This window comes from Aureococcus anophagefferens (genome assembly GCF_000186865.1).
Source record: "Aureococcus anophagefferens unplaced genomic scaffold AURANscaffold_10, whole genome shotgun sequence".
NCBI lineage: Eukaryota > Pelagophyceae > Pelagomonadales > Pelagomonadaceae > Aureococcus > Aureococcus anophagefferens.
Window position 1 is genome coordinate 1,206,737 of NW_008705570.1, and position 24,692 is coordinate 1,231,428.

Here is a 24,692-nt window from a genome sequence, read left to right on the forward strand (position 1 = left end):
GCAATTCTCAAGAACGTGTATCACCTCCACGAACCCATCGTTTCTGCATCGGAATTGCCGCCGAGCGACGATGATGACTACTCGAGCGTAGATGAAACTTCGGACGATGAGGATTCTACGCCTCGCTATCTTCCAGGTCTGGAGCTTGAAAATTGGGTGCAACCAGAAATTCGCTATCCTCGAAGCTCAGCCGCGCCCCTCACAGTCAACTCCGCCACCGTCGCCTATGCCGCTGCCGCCCTCAAAATCGTCGACAGCTACTATCCATCTCGACTTGACGATGACTCAGACTCGGAGGACTCGGGTAGCAGCTCGGACGAACAACCGGACGAGTCAGCTCAACGTCTTCTATCATCAGCTTCTCTTGCCTGGTTATTTTGACGGCCTAGTACGCAGTAGTTTACTTAAGAGCATTTGAACTCGTGCATCAAGCATGCTTCAACAGCAGGACGTTTCCCTCAAAGAAAGGAGCAAAACCTCGGGGGCAGCGTCGTCTGGAGAGCTGCGCCGTCGGCGCTTCCGAGTTTCGACCAGACCCGTTCGAACGTACGGAGGACCATGCCGGACGAGGACATCTCGCTGGACTGGGAGTCGATCATCCTCAAGCTCGCCGTGCTTCTCTTCTCCTACGTGCTCGTCGTCGTCCTGACCATCGCGCCGCGCGCCGCCGGCGCCTCCGCAATAAAGCAATTTCCCACCGCTATGGCACACAGGTGGCTCATCATCCGCTGCCGCGCGCGCTACCGGGTCGTGCACCTCGAGTGGAACTGCCGCGCGTGCCGCACGGCCCACGCGGCGAGCCACAGCGAGCGCCGCGTCTGCCGCCACTGCGGCAAGCGGCGCCACTTCGTCAACCACGCGCCCCTCGGCGTGCCCGCGGCCTGCGTGTTGATCGCGCTCTACGGCGCCCTCGCGGGCGTCTTCGGCGGCGTCATGCTGCGCTACGAGGGCGCGCTGAACAAGAAGCGGCTCGTGAAGCTCGGCGACGTCCAGCTCTCGACGAACTACCAGATGAGCGAGGCCTTCAACGTCCACACCATCGACATGCCCATGACCGTGAAGATCGAGTACGCCGAGCTTTATACCGATTTACCCGTGCACATCGACCCCATGCTCATCGTCGTCACGTACGTGCGGCGGAGCGAGTACTTCAAGCAGCAGATCGGCCGCGCGGAGGTGCCGGCGCTGAAGATGTACCCCGGGGACTCGCTGTCCGTGTCCATGACCATGCACGTCGAGATGGAGAGCGACACGCTCGCGTCGATGATGCGCGAGATGGCGTCGACGGGCGCGACGCTGGAGATGGGCCCGTCCGTGCTCAACTACGAGATCCGCCCGGGCCGCATGGTGTCCTGGGTCCTGGGGAACAGCGACCTCAAGGTCCAGACGACGGCCTACTGCGCCATCGTCTCCACGTTCCAGGACGTCGTCCTCGCAAACTGCTCGGACCAGGGCGAGACGGAGGAGCAGTTCTCCGAGTTCATGAACCCCTACTTCATCCTGCTCACCGTCGCCGGCTGCGGCGCCTGCGCCCTGGCGACGGCCTTCTTCGAGTGGCACATCCGCTCCGTGAACGCGGAGTCGGAGGCGCGCATCGCGGAGCACCGGAGCACGAAGCGCGCGAGCCTCGCGCCGGCCGCGGCGCTCAAGCAGCCCGCGGGCCTCCACGCCGCGCCGCCGCCCCGGCCTCCACTCGCGCCAGCCGGGGAGATCTCCGTGCGGCGCTTCACGGAGTTCGCGGACCCGGCGCCGCCCGCGCCCGAGCAGGTCCAGGAGCCCTACTTCTCGCCCGCGTAACGCGTTAGTCCCAGGACACGTCCGCGACGAGGGAGACGTGGTCGCTCGGGAAGGGCGCGGCGGGGAGGGCCGTGTGGGCCGCCCGCGTCGCCGCGAGGTCCGGCAGCGCCGCGACGTTCCGCGCCGCGAAGCGCCCGTCGCCCAGAATCCAGTCGAGCGTCGCGACGTAGCCGTCGGCGAGGTTCGTGTAGGGCTCGTCCTCCGGGTACGCCGAGTTCAGCGCGCCGAGCGCGCTGTCGACCCGGAGCCCGGCGCCCACGGGCGTCTCCGCCGGGTCGTCCTCCGCGGCGGCGACGAGCGCGCGCTGCGCCTCGTGGGCCTCGGCCTTGGCCGCCTCCGCGGCCTGATACAGGGCCTCGATGGCCGCCTCCGCCTGCGGGATCTCCTCGTCGAGGAGCGCGAGCTCGCCGTCGTCGCGGCGCAGGCCCGCGTCCGCGCGCAGCTGGAACAGCGCGACCAGGGGCGACGTCTTGTAGGTCTCGCCGCACTCGAGAGCCGCCCGCACGTCCTCGCCCTCGACGCCCTCGCGCAGCACCTTGCGCAGGCTCGCGGCGGCGCGCGTCCGCCGCTCCGCGGCCGCGTCGCTCGCTTGAGATTCGGCGAAGGCGTCGAGCGCCGCCGCGAACGGGGTCTCCGACGCGCGCGCCGCGACGCACGCGTCGACGTCGTCGACGGCGCCGGCGTCCGCGCCGCCGAAGGCCGCGATCGCGCGCGCGCGCGCCTTCCGCGACGACGCGTAGCCCCACGAGAACGTGTCGCCGATGATCCAGTCCAGGTGGTCCGCGGGGACGGTGCCGTCCAGCAACAAACGCAGCGCGCCGTCGTGGGCCTCCGCGTTCAGGTCGCCGCAGAGCACGACGTCGCCGCCGTGCCGCTCCTTCAGCTCCTTCGCCGCGCGCAACACGCTCGCCAAGAGCACGACGCGCACGTGCGTCGCGCGGCCCGCGAAGAAGAGGTGCGTGTTCGCGACGATGAGACGCCTGCCGTCGGCGTTGTTCTCGAGCACCGCGAGCTGGGCCACGCTCCCGATCTTCGCGAGCGCCTCCGCGAGGCGCGGCTTCGCGTCGACGAGGCGCGCGACGGGCGCCGCGAGGACCGCCTCCGGGTAGGCCGCGTCGTCGCGGCCGCGGCTCAGGGCGACCTCGCGCCGGTCGACCTCGCGCCAGTCGGCCGTCTTCCAGAGGAGCGCGGAGCCCTCGAAGGACTTGCCCGACTTCACCGTCAGGAAGCCGTCGTAGACCCCCGCCGTCCGCGGCCTCCAGAGCCGCTCGAACCACTTGGCGTCGACCTCCTGCAGCGCGACGACGTCCGGCGCAAAGTCCAACACCTCGTCGACGGCGAGCGGCACGCGGTACTCGGCCAACGTCTTCTCCGGCGGGCAGTGCGTGTGGATGCCCGCGTCCCACGTGTGGCGGTACGCGTCGGCGAGCACGTTGTAGGTCAACACGCGCACGCACTCCTTCGGCTTCGGGCCGAGCTGGCGGACGCGGCGGTCGTGCTCGGGCCGCGGGACCCGCGCGGCGACGGCGCCGACGGCGAGTGTCATAGGTTCGTCGCTTCCCGGCGCGCGCGCCTCGACGGTGACCGGTTGTCCCACGTGCGCGTCCGTCGGCACGTAGGCGGCGGCCTCGGAGGCGACGTCGTCGCCGACGCGCCAGCGCCAGGCGACGTCCGCCGGCGCGCAGTGCTTGACCGCGACGGTCGCGCGCAGCTCCCGGCCGACCGTCGGCGCCGCGTAGCAGTCCAGGGACGCGACGGACGGCGGGTTGAGCACGACGGCGAGCTTCTCGTCGCCGAGCTCGAGGAAGGCGGCTCGCTGGAAGGCCGCGAGGAGCTCCGTGGCGCCGTCGAGTGCCGCGCCGGACGCGTCGAAGAGCCGCGGGGGCGGCGGCGGCGGCGCGGCCGGCGCGCCCTTTTTCTTCTTGGGCGGCTTCGGCCCGAGGCGCGCGAGGCACTTTTCCAAGGCCTCGCCGCGCTTGCGCTGCAGCGTGCGCTGGCCCACGCTGACGAGCACGCTCTCGCCCTCGCACTCGACGACGACGCGCGCGGCCGCCATGTGCGCGAGGCGCCGCTGCGCCGCGAGGCTGCTCCGCTGCAGCGCCGCCGCGGTCCAAAGGCCTGTGCAGGCGACGATCAGACGCATTCACAGAGGGCTCAGCACTGCGTCACCATCATGAGCCCGCGGGCAAGAGCTGCAACGTCATCAACAAACGTCAACAAGATAACGCCGAAGCTTATGGGGCGGTCCTCCGGGGTGCGCGGAGGTGGTTTCGCGCAGCGGCCGGTGGTGGGGCCCGCCGCGTCGGCTCCGGTGGGCGCCCGGGGCGGAGCACCCCGCTGCGCGCGTCGATTGGGCAGCGGGGCGCCGAGCGCGAGGACTTGCAGGGCTTGGCCATCGGCGCGACGTCGCCCATGGGCCCGGGGGGCTGCCGCGCGCGCTCGCTTCGTTCGGATGCCTTCGACGTGAGTCTCGGAGGGAGCTGGTGGGGTCGGCGCCCTCGGTGGCTTCGGTGTGCGGGCTTCGATGTGCCCGTGTCCATTCGTTTCTCTGCATTCTGCAGCGTCTCCTCGTAGCGTGGCGCTCTGTGCGGTTCCGTCGGCGTCGGCGTCTTTGCTCTCTTCGGTCCCGCTGACTACGGGTGTCCTCTTCGGCGGTGCCCTCAGCTAGCCACTTGTGGTCCTGAGGTTGAATCGGCCTAGTCGAGCCGGACGTCCTGCCCGTCGGGTGCGGGTGCCTTCGTTCTCAACCTCCCCCGGTCCACGGAGAGTCCGTTGAGTGTCGTCTGAATGAGGCGACTCAGGATGCTACTGCCTTGCGCCAATCCCGGCGTGCTCTCGGCGTGGCGGTCGGTGCCAGGCTTGGCGCGAGTGTACCGCCGCCACACCTCCGATCCGAGTGCACGCGCGATCTTTGGGTCGGAGGAAGGGGCCGGTGTGGGAACGCCAACCCCCCGGCTACGCCTCCGTCTGAGCCTCCGGGCGGGGTCTTCGGGTGCGCACCCCCTTCAATAACTTGGTCAACGTCGCGCGCGGCGCTTCACCATCGGTTTTTGACGCCTCTCCGAAGTCGCGCTCTGCCGTCGAGGTGGCCGTCGTCAGCGCGCCTGCAGAGCGCTCGCGCCGCAATCGGTTCGCGCAGCGCATCGATCGCGGCGCATCGCATTCCGCAGCTGCCAGCACCAAAGTCGTGCATTCGGCAGCGCATCGCTGCCAGTGTCCCAGCTGCCAGCACCAAATGGGCCAGCAGCAATCGTCCGAGAAAGCATTGGATGACGACGCCTTCTGGCGGCGACAGACCGCAGTGTTCAATAAGTTCGACGCGCTCGTCGACAACTGCGAACTCGAAGTAAAAAACCTGACCGAGTCGATGAACAGCCAGAGCGGCGTCGACGGCGCGGTCGCCGCGCTCAAGCGCTGCCAGCAGCGACGCGAAGCGCGGCTCGCGGTCGTCCGCGGCGCGTGCCACGACGAATACTTCCGCTACGAGGCCGTCGCGGCCGACGGCAGGGGCGACGCGCGCGTGCTCGACGCCATCGAGGCGCTCCACCGCTGCGCCGTCTCCGCGCTGAGATAATCTTACGCCATCGCCTTCTCAGGCGGCCAGACCCAGGACGTCGCGAGCGTCTCCGTGTGGTAGTAGTAGGTGTTGCCCGAGGCCGGATCGACCTGCGCGGCCCACTTGGAGAAGTCCTGCTCCGCGGCGGCGGCGACGGGCGCCGCGGCGGCGACGACAGGCGCCGCAGCGGCGACGACGGGCGCCGCCATGGCCGCCGCCTGGTGCTCGGCCTCGGCCACGAGCGCGTCGACGGCCGCGGCCGCCGCGGCCTCGGCCGCGAAGGCCTCGTCCTCGGCCGCGAGCGCGGCCTCGGCCGCGGACTCGTCATCGCTCGTCATGGCGTCCACGACCGCGGCCTTTTTGGACGCGGCCTCCGCGAGCCCGGCCTTGAAGCCCTGCTTCGCCTCGCGGAGCTGCTCCTCGGAGATACCCGCCGCGGCGGCCCGGGCGACCTCCGCGGCCTTGACCTCCGCGGCGGCGACCGCGGCGGCCGCGTCGGCCTCGGCGCTGGCCTCGGCGTCCGCCGCGGCCTCGGCGAGCGCCGCGGCCTTGGCCGCGGCCTTGATCTTCTCCATCGCGGCCGCGCGCGCCTCCGCGGCGTCGGCCTCCGAGTCGGCCGCTGGCGCGGGCGCGGCGGCCTTCGCCTCCGCAGCGGCCTTCGCATCGGCGGCGGCCTTCGCAGCCTCCGCGGCGGCCTTCGCGTCGGCGGCGGCCTTCGCATCGGCAGCCGCCTTCGCCTCCGCGGCCGCCTTCGCTTCCGCGGCCGCCTTCGCCTCAGCGGCGGCCTTCGCGTCGGCGGCCGCCTTCGCCTCCGCGGCCGCCTTCGCCTCCGCGGCCGCCTTTGCCTCGGCGGCCGCCTTCGCGTCGATCTTCGCATCGGCGGGGGCGTTTGGATAGGCGGCCGCCTTCGCCTCCGCGGCGGCCGCGTCGACGGCGGGCGCGGCGCCGCCGCGCTTGGACTCGAGCGCGTCCATCGTCGGCCGCGACGCGCGGTCCACCCTCGCCTGCGCCGCGTCCATCAAGCTCAGCTGCCCCGCGCCCAGGGGCCGGTCCTCCTCGGGGTACTTCGTCCGCGCGGCGCGGAGCTCCTTGGCGATGTCGCGCTTGAGCTCCTCGCGCGCGTCGGCCGCCGCTAATACACGAAGCTCCCGGAGCCGCACGCCCATCTTCGCGGGCGACACGAGCTCGCCGCCGCGGATCATGTAGGGCGACTCGTCGCGGTAGTCCCAGAGCGCCTCGAAGACGACGTCGGCGTCCGCGCCCGCGTCTTTTGAGCGCGCCTCGCGCATGCCGGGAGGCGGCTTCGACGCGCGCTTCTCCAGCGCGGAGCGCACGTCGCCCGCCGTCAGCCGCGGCACCCACTCGTCGCAGAACTCGTCGAGGAACTGGAGCGCCGCCGCGCGCGCCGCCGTTGCTTTCGCCTCTTCATCACCATCAACAAAGCCCGCCTCGCGCTTTGCGCGGCGGGCCTCGCGCCGCTCCGTGATCCGCGCGTCGACCTCGTCCTCGTAGGCGTCCGCGGCGGCCTCGCGCCGCAGGTAGCCGCACTCGAAGGCCGTCTCCGGCGTGAGAGCCGTCACTTCGTCGTACAGCGCCGCGAGCGCCCGGAGCGTCGTCAGGCGGTCCATCGCGCGACGGTCGTAGGCGTAGAGCGGCATCTGGTCGTCGCGCGTGTAGGCCGTCTCGCCGCCCTCGGCGAGCAGCGCGTCGCGCGACATCTGCGGCGTCGGGAGCGCGCCGACGGCCGCTCGGTCGCTGGCGACGCGCTGCGCGTCGCCCTTCTCGAGGAGGTCGAGGTGAAACGACCACGTCTTCACGAGCGCCTCGGCCGTGTCGAGCACGCGCGCGAGGATGGCCCGCGTGTGGATGGGCTCGTCGTAGAACATGGACTTTTGCACGCGGTTCCGCAGGAAGGGGTTCGCCTGCTCCCGCGAGCTCAGGCGCTGCGGCGGCGGCGCGAGCTCCACTTCGACGATGCCGTCGGGCTCCTCGCCGAGCGCCGCCAGGTAGGCCGTGTAGGGCGTCGTCCGCAGCATGCCGAAGGCCGCCGTGTACGTGCCCGGGAAGCCACTCGCGCCCACGTGGCGCCCGACGCTGTCGAGGTGCTCGTGGCCCTCGAACTTGGCCATCCAGCCGACCTGCGGCTCGTTGCGCAGGCCCGCGCTGTAGTGCAACTGGGTCTGGATCGCCCGCTGGAGCACGAAGTCGCCGAGGTTCACCGCCGGCGGAGCCAGGGCGCTCGCCGAGGCGACAAGAAGCATGATGGTTGCAGCCATCGCGATCGTACGACAGAGCAAGCAAGGTCGTGCAAGCTTCGTCAAACGTCGGCCTTGCGCAAAAAACGGCCTCCCGAGCCGCGATTCGACCTCGGACGTCTTACCGCGCCCCCTACTTCTTCTTCTTCTTCTTCGCGCCGCCCTTGGCGGGCTTCTTGGCGGCGGCGGCGGCCTTGGGCTTCTTGTCGCCGCCCTTGGCCTTCTTGTCGCCCTTCTTCTTGCCGCCCTTCTTGCCGCCCTTCTTCTTGCCGCCCTTCTTGCCCTTCTTGCCGCCCTTCTTCTTCTTGTCCGACACCTTGGGCGTCGGCGCCGTGAGCGCGTAGATGGTCCGCTGGGACAGCTCCTCGCGGGCCATCGTCGCGGCCTCCATCTGCTCGAGCGCCGCCGCGCGGCTCGGGAGGAGCCCCAGCGCCACGGACAGGACGGCGCCCAGGACCTGGACGACGCCGTCGTCGGAGCGCACCATGGCGCCGAGCGTCGGCGCGACGGCGAGCCGCTTCCGCTCGCTCTCCGCGGCGTCCGTGAGCGCGCGCGTCGCCATGTTCTGGTACAGATTCAGTTCCGAGAAGGGCTGCGCGGCCGCGTGCGCGGCCGCGTCGATGAGCATGGAGATCTGCGTGTTGAGGAACTGGCAGCGCCGCTCGGCGCGGGCCGCGCGCGCCATCTGCGCCGCGCAGTGCGCCTCGCGGTCGTCGTACCACGCGTAGGACGCGGCGAACGCGGCCTCGGACGCCTCGCAGCGCCGGAGCATGAAGGCGACGTCGCGCGCGTGGCGGTCGAAGGCCATCTTCGCTAACACCGCGGGCTCGCGCTGGTGGGCGAGGGGGCAGCGCACGGCGACCGTCGTCCGCACGGACCGCCGCCGCTCGTTTTCGAGTTTCGCTTTCCGCGTTTCTTCCGCGACGAAAAACGCGAAAGCCCGCCGCTCCTCCTCCTCCTCGGCCTGGAGCTTGAGCTCCTCGGGCGTGAGGTCCGGCGCGTCCTCGTTGGACTGCTGCTCGCCCTCCTCCTCCTCGTCGCCGAGCTTTCCCGTCCCGAAATCCTCCGAAACCAACCAGGGGTCCCACTCGTCCTCCTCCGGGTCCTCGCCCAGATCCTCGTCCAGCGACGGCAGCTCCACGGGGCAGCCCCGGAGCGTCATCGTCCCGTCGCCGGGGCCCGGCGTCGCGAGGAAGTAGCGCAAGACTCGTACGATTTGTTGCTCCTCCGTCGCGGGCTCGATGGCGTTGAGCTCCATGGAGAAGTGGAGCTCCGCCTCCGTGCGCGCGATCTGCGACACCAACACCTCGGCGCAGCGCTCGTGCTTGAGCTCGAGCTCGCCGAGCTGCTCCGCGGTCATCTCCAGGCTCATGTTGTAGTGGTCGATGCGGTCGCGCGCGGCCTCGAGCTCGTGCATGAGGTAGTCGCGCGCGTCGCGCTCGAACTCGTGCAGGGACGTCGTGTCGGCGAGGAAGCGGATGACGTTGCGGTAGTCCGACTCCTTGCGGATCTTGTTCTCGACGTGCTTCACCGCGAGCTCCTTGGCCTCGACGCCCCGCAGGATGCCCTCGAGGTCCGCGGCCCGCGGCGCGCCCTTGCCCCGCCGCCGGATGTGGCGCGGCACGTAGTGGGGGCGGAAGACGACGTTGCCGCCGCTGTTGAACGCCGCGCGCTTCCGCCAGAGCTGCAGCGTGAAGACGCGCGGGTCGATGCGCGCGGACCGCAGGGGCATGCCCTCGGCGCGCAGGTATTCGAAGAGGATGCCGTCCCACATCATCGCCAGGCAGTCCATGTGCGCCTTCTCCGTGGACCCGTGCCGCGCGCCCTCCAGCGCGACGCGCCGCATGACGCCCGCCTTCTTCTCCCCGTGCGTGCCGAACTCGCACTCCTCGACGAGGCCCAGGGCGCCGCAGAGCGACCCGAGCTCCGCCGGGTTGTGCATGTCGAGGAGCGTGCTCAGGCCCTCCCGCAGGTTCTGCGCCAGGCGCTTCTCCTCCTCGACGAGGGGGTCCAGCACCTGGCCCTTGGCGAACTTGTTGAGCTTGTGGAGGTCGAAGCCCATGCCGGGCGCGTCGCGGTCCGCGCCCTCGCCCCGCCCCATGATGTCGTCCCGCTGCGACCTTCCGGGTGTGGGGCTAGCGGGGCTGCCGCCGCGCAATCATACCGGCTCCGCTACGAGGGTGCAACTTTACTGCTCTTTCGGCCTGACGAGGTGTAAAAAACTCGCAAAATATGGACGCCCAAAACGCGGGCGCCGCGGCGGCCGACGAGGCGCCGCAGCAGGACGGCATGATGGGCGGCATGATGCGGTCCATGCTCATGTTCATGGCCCTGCAGTCGGGCACGCGCATGCTCTTCGGGTCGCCGCAGGAGGCGAGCGTGCGCCCCCGCGGCGCGCCGGCGGCGCCCGGCGCGGCGCCGCCGGCGGCGCCGCGCGAGGAGAGCGCGCTGGAGAAGTGGGCCAAGGCGCGGCTCCCGCCGCAGCCCAAGCCCGCGCCGAAGTTCGACGCCTACGACTCCAACGGCCGGCGGCTGCCGCCGCAGCGGAACCTCTGGGACGAGTCGCAGACCTTCGACGTCCACGTCTACACGTCCTGCGCCGCCAACGCGAGCCAGGGCTCGCTCGAGCCGCTCTGGAGCGAGCGCGGCCTCTCCTACGACTACGCGAAAACCAACGGCCGCGCGCGGACGTTCACTTTTACGACGGAGAACGCGACGCGCTGCGTGCGGCGCGCGTGGGAGAACGTGTCCGTCTACGCGCACGTCTTCGCGACGACGGCCGAGGACTTCGACCCGCGACAGCCCGGGCCGGCGACGCCGGCCTACAGCGCGGCGCTGACCAAATTCCACAAACCGCCGAAGAACCAGACGGGGCGGTCGCTGCTCTCGAACGAGACCGTCGACGCCGCGCCGGCGGCGAACGCGAGCGACGCGCGGCCCATCCTCTACTGGAAGCCGACCCTCGTGGTCCGCGCCGTGTCGCTGCCCGAGTCCTTCCCCCGGGGCAACATCCCGGACCAGATCTCGCGGCTGTTGACGTTCGACAAGTCCGGCGACTTTTTGCCGCCGGTCCACGTCGACGAGTTCTGGCTGTTGCACAAGTCGCTCGTGCCCGTCAACGACACGCTCGACCGCGTCACGTTGACGGCGTCGCTGGACGTCGAGGGGCTCATGAAGTGGCAGATCAAAAAGTCCATGGAGCAGCAGTGGGCGAGCCAGCGGGCGATGGGTTTGCAGTCCGACGGCGAGAGCGACGTGATCCGCGAGATGCTGAGCGACACGGAGCCCTGGCTGCTGGCGCTGACGTGCCTCGTGTCCATGCTCCACATGGTCTTCGAGGGGCTCGCCTTCAAGAACAACGTCAAGTTCTGGCGGAACAAGAAGACGCTCGAAGGGCTGTCCGCGCGGACGATTGCGCTCAACTGCGTCTTCCAATTGGTCATCCTGCTCTACCTCCTGGACAACGACACGTCCTGGATGATCCTGATCTCGTCGTCCATGGGTCTCTTTACGGAGGTCTGGAAATTGTCCAAGGCCGTGAAGGTCCGGAGGGACCCGGACACGGGCCACTGGGGCGTGCACTGCGAGGAGTCGTACGCCGTGTCGGAGACGAAGGAGTACGACGACATCGCGACGCGCCACCTGCTGCGCGTCGTGGCGCCGCTGCTGCTGGGCTACAGCGCCTACAGCCTCGTGACGGGCCGCCACAAGGGCTGGTACTCGTGGCTCGTGGGCTCGTGCGTCGGCTTCATCTACGCCTTCGGCTTCGTCATGATGACGCCCCAGCTCTACATCAACTACCGCCTCAAGTCCGTGGAGCACCTGCCCTGGCGCGCCATGGTCTACAAGTCGCTGAACACGTTCATCGACGACCTCTTCGCGTTCATCATCAAGATGCCGACGATGCACCGGCTCTCGTGCCTCCGCGACGACGTCATCTTCGTCGCGACGCTCTACCAGCGCTACATCTACCGCGTCGACTACACGCGCATCAACGAGTTCGGCCAGGGCGGCGTGGACCCGGACGCGGACAAGGTCGAGGCGGAGAAGGCGGTCGACCGCGTGTCCGCGTACGCGTCCGTGGTCGACCAGCCCGACGACGTCGCGCCCGAGCCCGTCGCCGACGACGCCGCCGCCGCGGGTCTCGACTAGTCTCTGCTTCTAAAAACGCTCGCTCCGATGCCACCTCGATGCTTACGCGCGCCGACGCGGCGCGGCGCGCCGAAGCGCGCGGCGCTCAGTTCCGCTTCTTGCCCTCCTTGATGCCCTGGTACAGCGTCCAGCCCATCCAGGAGTACATGACCACGACGACCATGGCGGCGAAGAAGATGAGGATGTACATGCCGACGCCGACCTACACTGCTCTCTCAGGGATTGGGGGGACGGCGGCGGCGCGCGCACCTCATCGTCCTCGTCGTCGTCGTCGTCGTCGGCGCGGATCGCGACGAACGACGTCAGCCAGACGAGCAGGCTCAAGACGGTGCTCCTGGGCGCGGCCAACATCGTCTCCTTTTGCGCTCTGCGGCCGAGCTCGACTTGGCTTTGCCACAAGGCAACTCGCTGAAAAGCTGGCACTGAAGTGGGAAGAGCTGTGGCCTTGCAGCGAGCCGAGCCGACGAGGACCGATCGTCGCGGCCTCCGAAGGCGACCTGCACGCGCGCGCGACGTCGGGCGCCTGCCTTGCAGAGGCCAGGCCGCGCCGCCAGCGCAACCACAAATAACCACAAACGCGATGGCGGACCCGGCCATGCAGGGCCGCCTCGAGGAGGTGGCGGCGGTGCTCGTCGAGTTCTACGAGGGCGCGGACCACGGTGCGAAGCCCGCGCTGAACGAGCGCCTCGGCGACATGCGGTCGCGCGCCAACGCCTGGCGCGACGCGCTCTGGTGGCTCGGCGCGACGGCGGACCTCGGCGCGACGCCCGCGACGTACTACGTGTCGTACTTTTCCGCTTCGGTGCTCGAGGAGGCGGTCCGCGTGGGCTTCGGCAGCGAGCAGCTCGGCCGCGAGGGCCGCGTCGCCGTGCGCGCCGCGCTCTTCGCGCCCGAGGAGCCGCGGAGCGTGCTCCTGGCCGCCGCGCGGAACCAGCGGGCGACGCTTCCGGCGGCCGTGGCGACGAGATTGCGCAAGGTCGTCGTGGACGTGGGCAAGGCCGCGTGGCCCGGCGAGATGCCCAACTACCTCCAGGAGATCTGTTTGGCGTCCATGGAGCCCGACGCGGGCACGTCGACGCTGGGGCTCGAGCTGCTCGCGTTGACCGCGGAGGAATTCTGCGACACCAACGGCAAGGTGGCCATGTCGAGGAGCCGGGAGCTCAAGTCCCACCTCGGGACCCACCTGACGCAGATCGTGGGCCTCTTGTGCGAAGCGCTGCGGCGGGCCGACGGCCACGACGCCGCGCGCGACGCCGCGCTGCGTTGTTTGTCGACGTTGGTCGCCTGGGCGCCGCTCGCGAGCCACATGACGCCGGACCTCCTGGCGACCCTCTTCGGCATCGTCGAGCGCGACGTCGCGCGGTCGCCGGAGCTGAGCGGCGGGCTCGAGGCCGCGCGGTGCTTGGATGCCGTGTTATTAAAACGGCTCGTGCCGCCGAACTTCTCGCAGTTCGTGGTCATGCTCTCGCAGCACACGCTCTCGCTCTTGCGCACCCTGGCCGCCGCGCTGGAGGCCAAGCCCGCGGGCGACGTCGACGACGACTTCGAGGCGCTCTTCGCCGCCGTGTCGGAGCTCGTCGCGACGTTCGTCGAGCAGCACTTTCCGCGCGTGGCGACGACGGACTGCGGCTTCCCCGTGGCGGAGCTGCTCGGTCTACTCGCGAAAGTCCTCTTCTCGCCGCCGGCGAACCCGCGGGAGCTGCGGCGGGGTCTACGGCCCTGGGACACGCTCATCGCGTTCCTCGCGGAGTCCGAGGACGCGTCGCTGGGAGATCCCGGCAACGCGACGGGCGCGGGCGTCGCGTCGGTGGTCCTCGCCCTCTTCCGGGACCGGCTCCTGTTCGCGACGAACGGCGACGCGTTGTCGTTGCTGGACGAGGAGGAGGCGCCGGAGACGGGCGCGCCCGCGAAGGCCGACGAGGCCGACTCCGCGGCGGAGCTCGTCGACGAGCTCTCGGGCGGCGCGCCCGACGCGAGGGCGCTCGGCGGGTGCCTCCCGTCGGCCGCGCACGACGGCGGCGAACTACGGTTGCTCCTCGCCGACGGCCTGAACCTCATGGGCGCCGCGTGCCGGGGCGTGCTGCGGCCGCACGTCGCGGGTCCGCTGTGCGAGGCCGCGGCGGCCGCGCTGGAGGCGTCGCTCGCGGGCGCCTTCCCGCCGCTCGAGGCCCTGGAGCACGGCGTCCCGCGCTCCTGCGTGCGCTGCGCCGTCGACGCGGCGACGGCCTGCGGCGTGCTCGGGGCCGCGGCGCCCTTGGCGGGCGACGACGACGCGCTGGCGTCCGCGACGCGCGCGGCGCTCAACGCGGCGAACGGCTGCCTGCGCGAGCGCGCCCACGCGCTGGGCCCGGCCTACGCGGCCCTGGAGTGCGCGGCGCTCGACGCGCTGCGGGATCTCGTGCCCGCGGTCTGCTGGCGGAGCCGCGAAGGCCCGGGAGGCGCCGAGGCGCTCGTCGACGGCGCGCTCGACGCGGCCGCGCTGGCGCTGGACTGCGCCGTGAGCCCGCCGCCGGACCCCGTGGCCCGCGCGGGCGCCTGGCTCATTCTGGCCGTGGCCAAGTGCGCCAAGGGCGCGCCGTGGCTCCTGCGGAACGCGCGGTTGACGACGCTCGCGGCGGGCGGCTGCCAGCAGTTCACGCGCAACGCGGGGCCCCGGAGCCGCGCGCTGGTGTACCGCGGCGCCGCGGCCGTCCACCTCCTGTCCGAGGACCCGGCGGCGGGGCTGCGGGCGCTGCTCGAGCCCGTCGCGGAGCCGGTGCTGCTCGCGGCGCGCGCGCTCGACGCGCTCCGCACGGACGCGGAGCTCGTCTCGCTGGAGGCTTTGGACGCGGCGGCGCTGTCCGCGGCGCAGCGCGGCTGCCGCGTGCTCGCGGCGCTGGCCGCGGGCGCGACGCGCGACGACTACGCGCGGTCGCTCGTCTCGCGCGCGTTCTTCCCGGACGGCGGCGGCGCGTTCCACGCGGCGCTCGCCGGGTCGACGCGGCTGCTGGCCCACAGCGCCGCGCGGGCCCTGGCGACGCCCCAGCTCGGGCGCGACGCGCCGCCCCAGGCCATCCGGGGCGCCGCGGCGCTGCGGGCGCCGCATCTCGCTTTGGCGACGTCCATCGTCGAGCTGCTCGTCGCGGCGTCGCACGCCTTCGGCCACGCCGCGGGCGGCTGCCACGCGTTGCGCGCCGTCGGCGCGCTCCTCGTCGCCTTCGACGCGACGCCGCCGGCGAAGATCCTCCTCGCGAACTCGGCCGCGTACGCGGCGCCGGCCACGTTGGGTTCGCCGCGGCCGCCGGACCGCCGCGGCTCCGCCGTCGCGCCGCCGCGGGCCGCGGCGCTCTACCTCGTGAAGGCGACCTGCAAGCTCGTGTCCACCGTGGCCGCGGCCCAGGGCGCGGAGGCCGCGCGCGCGGTGCCCGACGTCTGCGATTTAGCGCTGAACCACGTCGCGCCGCTCGCCGCGGGCGGCCACGCGCCGGAGCTGCTGCCGCCGCTGCTGGACCTGGCGGACCACCTATTATGCCACCAGTGGGCCGCCTTCGTCGCCAAGCCCGAGGCGCCGCCGGGGAGCCCCGCGGGCGTGGCTCTGCAGTACCGGTCCGCGCCGCCGGCGCTCCGAGACGGCGCGCCCGCGCGCCACTTCCGCACGCTCTGCGACCTGCTCGCCGTGGGCGTCGCGGGCGTGGACCTGCCGCCCCACGCCGTGAAGCGCGCCCTGCGGGCGCTGTCGAACGCGAACGCGAAGTCGCGGCTCTTCGACTTCGCGGTCTTTTCCGCGGAGTTCCGCGCGAAGCTCTGCGACCGCCTGCTCGACGCGCTCCTGGACCGGCGCCACGACCTGCTGTGCGATGATCTGGCCGCCGTGCTCCACGCGCTAGCCGCCGCGGATCTCGACGGCTTCTTCGGGAGCTTCGTGCCCGCGAAGCTGCAGGCCGCGCCGGGCCTGGACGACGCGCAGCGCCGCGCGGTGCTCGCGGGCTGGGGGCGCGCGCCCGACGCGCCGAGCTTCGTCGCCAACCTCAACGACGCCGTCAACGACGTCGCCTTCTACCGCCTCCAGAACCTGCACGCCATGGAGTGAGTGGGGAACCTTGAGCTTGTACTCGGCGGGTAAGATGCAGGGTGCTTGCCCTTTCGAAGTCTCTCCGAGTCGAGATGGCCGAGCTGGAAGCGAGCGCCGGGGCAGCCGCGCCGGCGCCTGCGCCGGAGCGCATCAGCATCGACGCGGTGATCTTCGACCTCGACGGCACGCTCCTCGACTACGAGGGCCTGTCGCACGAGCTGCTGAAGGCGCCCCTCGAGGCGCGCGGCGTCGAGGGCTTCACCTGGGACCTCCAGGCGTCCATCGTCGGCTCGCGGCCCGAGCGCTGGTCGGAGCAGATCCTCGAGGCGCTGGACGTGCCGCGGGACGTGCTGACGCCCGAGGCCTACGTGGCGGACTACATGGCCGAGCTCGAGGGCCGCTACGGCGAGATCGAACCGATCGCGGGCGCGCAAAAACTCGTCGACGCGCTCCTCGCGCGGGGCGTGCCGCTCGCGCTCGCGACGTCGACGCCGCGCGCGTCCTTCGACAAGAAGATGGCGCACCACCCGGAGCTGCTCTACGCCATGTCGGCCGTCGTGACCGGCGACGACGTCCGACACGGCAAGCCCGCGCCGGACGCGTTCGTCCGGGCCGCGGAGCGGCTCGGCGTGGACCCGGCGCGCTGCGTCGTCTTCGAGGACTCGCCGTTGGGCATCCGGGGCGCCCGGGCCGCGGGCTGCTTCACCGTGGCGCTGCCTGACGCGCGCATGCCGGCGAACGCGGCGCGCCTCGCGGGCCTCCGGCCGACCTTCGTCTGCGACCGCCTCGCGGACTTCGACCAGGACGCGCGCCTCGACTTCACGAAGCGCGGCGCCCTCGCCTTCATGGAGGAGGACTGCATCCGCTGGCAGGGCGCCTAGAAAATAGTTCAATGTGTCAGTTGAAGTAGCAAAGTTTGTCGAGCAGGAACAGAGTATGGGTGGCTGAAGCTGCCCAGTCGCGCTCTCGACGCTGCCCGCCTGCTCTCCAAGCTGCCCGCTCGCTCGCCGCGAGAACCGGCCGCTCGCCCGTGAAGCATGGTGGCGCACGGCCGGTCCATCGCGGTGCGTGGCACGAAGAACCTCTTCTTCCAGACGCAGCGCCCCACGCGGCGCGACGCCGACCGCCGCGAGGCCATCGTCGCGGCCTACGAGATCGCGAGCCCGGAGATGATCGAGTCCGGCGACTGCGCCGCGCTCCTGGAGGCGCACGCGGCGGACCTCGGGCGCCTCCTCTTCCGCGTGCAGCACAAGTTCGACCACGTCGCCGCGGACGGCTGCCTCCTCTTCCGCGCGACGGCGCTCTCGCGGTGGCGCGAGGTCTACTGCCAGCTCCACGCGCGCACGGGCGAGCTCGTCGTCTACCGCTGCGCCGACGCCGAGGCGAAGCGCGCGCTCCGGGCCGCGGCGGCCTTCGGAGTGCTCCCGGAGCACCTGCTGCCGCCCGGCGCCAGGATCATCGACGTGCTCGACGTCACGCACCTCGCGTCGGCCACCGTCGTCGAGGACGGCGGCGCCCGGTTCGCCTTCGACGCGACGGCGCCGGCGCTGAGCCTCTGGGACGCGCTGGGGCTCGCGGGCCGCCGCGCGCTCCGCCTCGCCGCGCGCACCGCGCGCGAGCGGAGCGCCTGGCTCGCGGCGCTCCGGGAGGCGCGGGCCTTCTTCGCCGAGAAGCGCGACCAGCGCCGGGCGCGCGGCGCCGCCGCGGCCGCCGCGGCGACGCTCGACGCCGCGGAGGGACCCGCGGCGGCGGAGCTCGCGGCGCGGCTCCGCGACGACGGCGACGGCGTCGCCGAGGCCGCGACGACGGGCGGCGCGCCCGCGGCCCTCGAGGCCTTCCGAAAGCTCCTCGAGGAGCCCACGGCCGCGGACGCCGGCGGGACCCGCGCCGCCGCGCTCGAGGCCTTCAAGGCGGCGCTCGAGGCGAAACCGACGGACGCCGCGGCGCGCGAGGCGGAACCGCCGCCGCCGCCCGCCGGGGACGCGGACACGACGCCGCCGCCGTCGCCGCGCACGTTGGCAACGACGCCGCCGCCCGCGGCGCGCGAGACGGCGGCTCCTTTGGCGCGCGAGGTCGACGCGGACTCGGCGTCGTCGACGTCGACCGCGGCGCCCATCGACGACCTCGGCCTCGAAGAAAACGAGCGCGACGACGGGCGGCCGAAGTACCGCAAGTCCATCAGCGAGGTCTACTCCGAGGCCGATCCCGCGGAGACGTATACTTTGCGCGTCGTCGACGACGGGCCCCTCGGCATGGAGCTCCAGTTCTGCGACGAGGGGTTCCGCGTCGAGGCCGTCGTCGGCGGCGCGGCGCTCCGCGAGGGCGTCGCCGCCCAGGATGTTATTGTGGCGATCCAGGGCAAGTCCTGCGCGCTCCGCGATTGGCCCGAGGCCGCGTACGCGCCCGAGATCTTCTTCGCGCCGCGGCCGCTCGTGCTGACCATGGCCCGCGCCCGCAAGTTCGCGCCGTCGCCCCGGCGCCCGCCCGCGGGCGACTCGCTCTTAGATGTGGTCCACTCGCTGGAGCTCCTCGACAGCCTCGACGCGCCGCCGCCGCCGCCGCCGCCGAAGCGGCGCTTCGCGCGGTGGCAGCTCGCGTCCCACGGCCGCTGGGTCCCCGCCGCCGAGGCCGACGACGACGCGCCGAACTCGGTCCTCTCCGACGACGACGGCGGCGGCGGGGACGACGACGACGAGCCGCCGCCCGACGCGCGCTACGACGACGACGGCGCGTGGTCCGACGCGTCCTGGTCCGACGCCGACGAGCTCGGCCCGCGAACCCCCTAAGTAGCACGGTTAGTCGCCGTCGTCGAGGAAGAAGGCGCCCGCGAAGGCGCGCGGGCTGCCGCGGTGCGACGCCGGCGGCGCGAAGGCCGGCGCGGCGACGAGGACGGCGCCGCGGGGCGTCGCGGCGACGACGGCGTCGGGCGCGACGGCCGCCGCGTTGCCCGGCCCGCGGATCGGCGCCGCGCCGACGTCGAGGACGGCGACGGGCGAGAACGGCGAGCCGACGCCGTGGCCGAAGACGAGGACCGCGGCGCCGACGCGCAGGTACAAAAACCCGCCCGCGACGGCGACGCCGCAGGTCCGCGGGTCCGCGCCCGCGCGCTCGCGGGGCACGGAGTAGGCCACCGTCGCCTTGGCGACGACCCGGGGCCCCGCCGCCGGGAAGGCCACGGACGCGGCGACGAGCGCGTCGTCGAACGCCAGGACGTCGCCGGGATCCGCGCCGCGGTGCTCGAGGACGCAGAGGCCCGCGGCGTCCGGCAGGGGCGCGACGTCGAGCACCACGGTGCGCGCCACGGGACACGGCGCCTCGCGGACGAGGGTCGCGAGGCGGCCCTTCGTGTCGCGCGTCGCCGCGAGCCGCGCCGCGCCGGAGGCGTAGCGCGCCTCCGAGCCGCGCGCGCCCAAGCTCCGGTCCTCGGCGACGTCGTACGTCGCCGCGAGGCAGCGCTGACAGGCGTCGCCGCGAACATCGTCGGCCGCGTGGGCGGCGTCGAAGAGCACGGCCGCCGTCGCCGTCGGCGGCGCGGACGCGGCGCCGTCGAGGGCCGCGGCCGCGGCGGGGAACGCGCGCGGCCACGCGTCGGCCTGGACCGTCCAGTCGAGGTCGTCCGCCGGCGGTCTGGGGTCCCAGAGCGCCAGAGTGCCCGCGGGTTCGACGGTGGCGAGCCGCGCGCCGACGTACGCGTGGCGCGACGGCGGGCTCTCGTGAAACCGCAGCGCGCCGACGAGGACGCCCCTGTCCGTCGGCACGGGCTCCGGCGGCGCCGGCGCCGCCTTTTTTTTGGAAGATCCAAACCAGCCCTTTTTTGGCTTCTCCGGCGGCGGCGGCGGCGGCGGCAGCACGCACTGCCACCGCGCGAGCGGCCCGCCGCGCGTCGAGATCCACAGCCGCGGCGCGTCGTCGCGCCGCGCCCACGCGTCGTCGTCGTCGAGGGCGCCCGGCGCGCGGCCGCCGTCGTCGACGCGCGCGGCCACGGGGAAGACGTCGGGCCAGACGTCCGCGGGCGCGCGGCCCCGGAGCGCGCGCTCGTCTAAAAGCGTCTCGAGCGACACGGAGTTGACCGACAAAGCCGCGGTGACCTCGACGAGCCAAACACAAACAACACCAGCGGCGTCGACGGAGACGGCGCGCCGCCCGGCGGCGTCCAAAGCGACGTCGGCGATGGGCGCCGGGAAGCGCGTCGTCGCCATGACGGCGCCGGCCGTCGCGGCGCCGTCGAAGGCCCAGGACGCCGCGCCGCCGTCCTCCGGGAGGCGTTCTTCCTCGTCGTCGGTTCGCCCGCCGCCGCCGCAGGGCGCCGCGGCGACGCCGACGCCGCCCGCCGCCGTGCCGAGCGCGACGACGACGACGTCCGTCGGCAGGCCGGCGCGGTCCGCGAGGCGCGCCGCGTCGACCGCCGAAACGACGTCCCCCGCCGGGACCTCGAGCCGCGCGGACCGGCGGCCCGGCCCCCGCGCCCAGCAGCGCCGCAGCGCCTCCTGCTCCACTTGCATATCGCCGTCCTGGTCCGCGAGGCGCGGCGCCGGCGCCGCGAGCCGCGCGGGCTTTAGATTCTGGTCGAGCGCGGCCGTGAATTCCCCAAATGGCACTTTTGGCCCGCCCGCGTCGCGCGCGGCGAGCTGCCGTTTTGCGGCGACGAGCGCGTCAAAATCATCATCGTCGTCGCCGCCGCCGAGGAGCGCGTGGGCGACGAGCTTCGCCGACGCGTCGCGCGCGGCCGCCGATTCGCCGGCGACTTGGTACAACGCCTCTCGCACGGCCTCGTCCGCGACGTCGTCCGCGGCGTCGCGCGCGGCCAGCTCCAACACGCCGCCCCGCGACGCCCACTCGCCCGCGCGGCCGCGGTCGAAGATGGCGTCGTAGGCCTCGAGGCGGTCCAGGTCGCGCGCCTTCGCGGCCGCCGCGTCTTTCGCGGCGGCGAGCGCCGCGGCGTCCGCTTTCGCGACGCGCGACACCGCCGCGGGCGTCAGCGGGTCCCAGGGCCCGCCCGCGGCCCAGGCGACCTCCTCGCCCGACGCCTCGACGTCGCGCGCCAGCGCGTCGAGCGTTTCGGTCGTCGACCCCGCGAGCCAGCCCTCGGCCTCGCGGAGCACGTCGCCGCCGTCGGGCGTCGCGGGCCGCTCGGCCATGGTTTCCGCGGCCGCCGCCGGGTAGGGCGGCGCGGCCACGTCGTCGACGCGCGGCGTGAAGTCGCCCTCGACGACGTCGGCGAACATGGCCTGCTCGACGTCGTCGTCCGCGGCGGACGGCGTCGACAGCGTCGGCAGCGTCGGCAGCGCGGACGACGGGCCCAGCACGAGCCGCTCCAGGGCCTCGCGCGCGTCGTCGTCGCCCGCATCGCCGGCCTTGAGCTCCGCCTCGACGAGCCGCGCGCGGCTCAGGCGGCCCTTCGCGTCGACGGCGCGCCGCCGGAGCGCCAGGGCGTCGCGCTCGCCTTCGAGCGCGGCGCGCTCGCCCCGCAGCGCGCGGCGCCGCGCCTCGCCGGCGGCGAGGGACGACGCGCGGCCCGCCTCGCGCGCCGCGTCCTCGCGCTCCCGGGCCTCCGTGCGGTACGCGCGCGCCTCGCCGTCCTTCGGCTCCGTGAGAAGCTCGAGCGCGAGCCGCGCGCGCCGCCGCGCGTCGTCGACGTCGTCCAGCTTCTTCTGCGCGCGCTCGAGCTCGAGGCGCCGCGCGGCGATCTGCGCGCAGCGCCACTCCCGGTCCAGGTCCGCCGCGCGCCGCGACCGGGCGCGCGCCTCCTCGCGGGCCTTGGTGAGCTTGCGCCGCAGGGACAGCTGGGCCTCGCGCTCCTGCTTCGTCGCGTCGTCGACGGATTTCAGCTTCTCGAGCACGGCGAGCCGCTTCTTGGCCGTGTCCGTCATGGGTGGCGGCTCCGTCATATTTCAATCAGGTGGGCTGCCCATCGTGTCCGACGAACGGCACGGCACCATTCAAGAATCAAGCAGCCCACTTTTTCAACGCGCCGTGGCAGCTCTCTGGGAGAGCGTCGTCCCGCGTCGGAAGGGCGCGCCGCGTCGTCGGTCGACGATGGGCCCCATCCTCGAGCCCGGCGCCATGCGCTGGAAGCAGGACTCGCGCACGCCCGGGCGCCAGGGGTCGAACACGTTCCTGGACATTGGGGAGGACCGCTTCCACTGGCAGAAGCCCACGAGCGACGTCGACGCCTTCTACAACCTGCCGGACACGCTGGGGAAGATCAGCACGCCCTTCGGGTCGAGCACGCGCACGGACTGGGAGGGCACGGTGAAGAACAAGCGCGACGGCGTCAACCCCTACGCGGGCCCGGGCAACTACAACACGAACAACTTCACGTGCCTCAGCACGTGCCGCGCGGCGCCGAACAACAAGTTCGGCTTCAGCAGCCGCCAGGCGAACCACCAGACGTCGAGCCCCGGGCCGACCTACGACATCGAGGGCATCTGGACGCGCGGCAAGGACCGGACCGTCGGCATCGGCTTCAACAAGGACAACCGGAAGCCCATGATCATCAACACGACGGACGCCCAGTACTACCCCAAGCTCGCCAAGACGTCGTCGGTGAAGATGGGCACGAAGCTCAAGACGGGCTCCGCCTGGGGCAGCGGCACCGCGCGGTCGCCGGGCCCGATCTACGACGTCCAGAAGTACGACTTCCGCACGGGGCCCCAGTTCAGCTTCGGCGGCTCCAAGTCCGACCGCTTCAAGGGCGGCTGCATCTGAGGCGGGGAGCGTAACTTTTCCGAGGGTGTCTTTTCCCTGAACTTCATCATATTTCTTGAAGCGTGTGGCATTGATGTTGAACCTCATTTCCATCGATTGCGAGCCATCGTCGTCGTCGAGCTGTGCAGCGTCGCGTCGCGTACCAGCCCTCTGCACGTTGCAACGATGCGCAGCACTATGCGCGTGCTCGCAATGACCATAGCAACAATGGCCACAGCGCTGCGCGCGCCGCGGCGCCTCGCGACGCTCCCAAAGCGCCTCGCGCGACCGTCGCTGACCATGCGCGCGCCGTGGGAGAAGTTCGCGGCGTCGGCGGACGCGCTGGCGCCGCGCGCGCTCCAGGGCGGCGCCGACCCGACGACGCTCGGCGAGGCCTGGCGCTGGGCGAAGAGCTACCGCTTCCCGGAGGACGTCTGCGAGTACGCGGGCGGCGACGCGGCGGCAGCCGTCGGCGCGGCGCTCGACCCGTCCGCCGCGGCCGTGCTCGTCTACACGGTCGCCCAGCTCGTCTTCGTGCTCCGCGCCGTGTCCCGCGTCCGCGCGCACGCGAACGGCGCCGCCGCGGCGCGCGCCGCGGGCGCCGGCGCGCCGCGGCGCGAGGCCGCGCTCGCGCGGGGCTTCGGGTGCCTGCTCGCGTGGCACGCGAGCCACTTCCTCGCCCACGAGTTCGAGGCAGCGTCCTGCGGCCGCGACACCTTTTGACCGGGAAAACGAAGCCAAAATTGTCACCGGCGCGCTCGGTAGGTTCAAGACGCCCTTCGCCTGGTTCGGGTCGCACTACTTCTACGTGCTCGGCATGTGGCAGCTCGCCGCGGCGCTGAACAGCCGGCGCGCCGGCGCGTCGCGCTTCGGCGCCTACGTCGTCGGCGACGGCGTCCTCACAACCTGGGGCGGCGACTACATTGGCCTCGTGTCCGGCGTGGCATACGGCGCGCACGCGATCCGCGGCTGCGACACGGGCGACGCGCGCACGGACCGGCGCGTGCGGCGGCTCATCACGTTCCTCTCCGTCGCGTCCGCGTCGCTCTTCGGCCTCGTGGAGATCCTCTTCTGCCACCGGCTCCAGCGCGTCCGCGGCGGCTTCGGGTCCGCGCACCTCTTCATCGAGGCCTTCGTCATCTTCGCGTCGATCAGCTTCAGCCGCGCGGCGGAGACCGTCGTCCGCCGCATCCCGGCGGCGAAGGCCGTAGGAGGCGTGTAACACGACGGCCGTTAGCCAAAGTCGCCCGGCCGGAGGAAGGCCGCGAGCGTCGAGAACCAGGTCGCGCCGGCGTCCGCGTACGCGCGCTCGAAGCCCGCGGCGGTCCGCAGGCCGGCGTGCCAGTCCGCGAGGGGCAGCGGCCCCGGGCCGTGGGTCGGTGAGAAGTCGTGGACGAGGAGCACGGCGCGCGGCCTCAGAAACGGCGCGATCGCCGCGGCGTAGGCGAAGCGGTTCACGTGGTCGATGAGCACGAGGTCCGCGCGCGCGACGGCGTCGAGCGCGGCGCGCGACGGCGCGAGCGACTCGTCGCCGAGGTGGAAGGCCATGTTGGGCAGCCAGGCCCGCCTGACGTCCTCGCCGCGCGCGTCGACGACGTCGAAGGTGTCGAGCGCGCCCCCGCGGAGCCGCGCGGCGACGCCGAGGTAGAGCGACGTGACGCCGCCGGCCGTCCCGAACTCGACGATAGACGCGAGGTCCGTATGCCGCGCGAGGATCCAGTCGACCTACCATTTCTTTGGGTCGGATTTCTCGCCAAAAAACGTCGCGGGCGCCGCGTCGCGACGAAGATGCGGTCGCCGTGGCCGAACTCCTGCGCCGCGTAGGGCACGCCGAAGGACCCCCGCGCCGCGGACGTCGCGAAGAGCGTCGATACCACGTTGTAGTAGCCCGGCAGGAGGCCACGCGACGTGTCGTAGTCGTCGCGCGGGCCCGCGCCGCCCGCGACGTCGCCGAGGCCCCGCGCGCCGTAGCAGAGAGGCGCGTCCTCGAGGATGATGTAGGTGTCGCTGCCCTCGCGCCCGGACCTACCGAGTGCGTCGGTAAAGATGTTCCTTCGTTTTCCCGGTCCAAAAGCTCTCGAAATTCGTCACAGGACGCTGGCCCCGGACTCGCCCCAGGTCACCGCGTCGAGCGCGTCGTCCTCCTTGATCAGGTCGCGGTACGTCCGTGCCTTCTCCGTGAAGCGCGCGTCGC

General features: G+C 72.3%; 5 protein-coding genes across 5 annotated transcripts; 3 read left to right on the forward strand and 2 right to left on the reverse strand.

Annotated features, from left to right (window-relative positions):
* Window positions 1-1,801: 1,801 nt before the first annotated feature.
* Window positions 1,802-9,709, reverse strand: AURANDRAFT_64519 (hypothetical protein; the record flags this gene model as incomplete). Its single annotated transcript, XM_009039123.1, has 4 exons — window positions 1,802-3,915; window positions 3,967-3,989; window positions 5,378-7,516; window positions 7,746-9,709. The coding sequence occupies 4 exons, from the start codon at window positions 9,707-9,709 to the stop codon at window positions 1,802-1,804; spliced, it is 6,240 nt and encodes a 2,079-aa protein (XP_009037371.1).
* A 917-nt stretch (window positions 9,710-10,626) lies between these two features.
* On the forward strand, window positions 10,627-11,760 carry AURANDRAFT_27001 (hypothetical protein; the record flags this gene model as incomplete). The annotated part of the gene is made up of 1 exon (XM_009039047.1): window positions 10,627-11,760. A coding segment is annotated over one exon (1,134 nt), but the record flags the coding sequence as incomplete, so codon positions are not given.
* Window positions 11,761-15,966: 4,206 nt separating this feature from the next.
* Window positions 15,967-16,542, forward strand: AURANDRAFT_14688 (hypothetical protein; the record flags this gene model as incomplete). The annotated part of the gene is made up of 1 exon (XM_009039048.1): window positions 15,967-16,542. A coding segment is annotated over one exon (576 nt), but the record flags the coding sequence as incomplete, so codon positions are not given.
* Window positions 16,543-18,606: 2,064 nt separating this feature from the next.
* AURANDRAFT_64522 (hypothetical protein) lies at window positions 18,607-21,699 on the reverse strand (the record flags this gene model as incomplete). Its single annotated transcript, XM_009039122.1, has 1 exon — window positions 18,607-21,699. The coding sequence occupies one exon, from the start codon at window positions 21,697-21,699 to the stop codon at window positions 18,607-18,609; it is 3,093 nt and encodes a 1,030-aa protein (XP_009037370.1).
* A 148-nt stretch (window positions 21,700-21,847) lies between these two features.
* On the forward strand, window positions 21,848-23,720 carry AURANDRAFT_64523 (hypothetical protein; the record flags this gene model as incomplete). Its single annotated transcript, XM_009039049.1, has 3 exons — window positions 21,848-22,488; window positions 22,693-23,196; window positions 23,264-23,720. The coding sequence occupies 3 exons, from the start codon at window positions 21,848-21,850 to the stop codon at window positions 23,718-23,720; spliced, it is 1,602 nt and encodes a 533-aa protein (XP_009037297.1).
* Window positions 23,721-24,692: the final 972 nt, after the last annotated feature.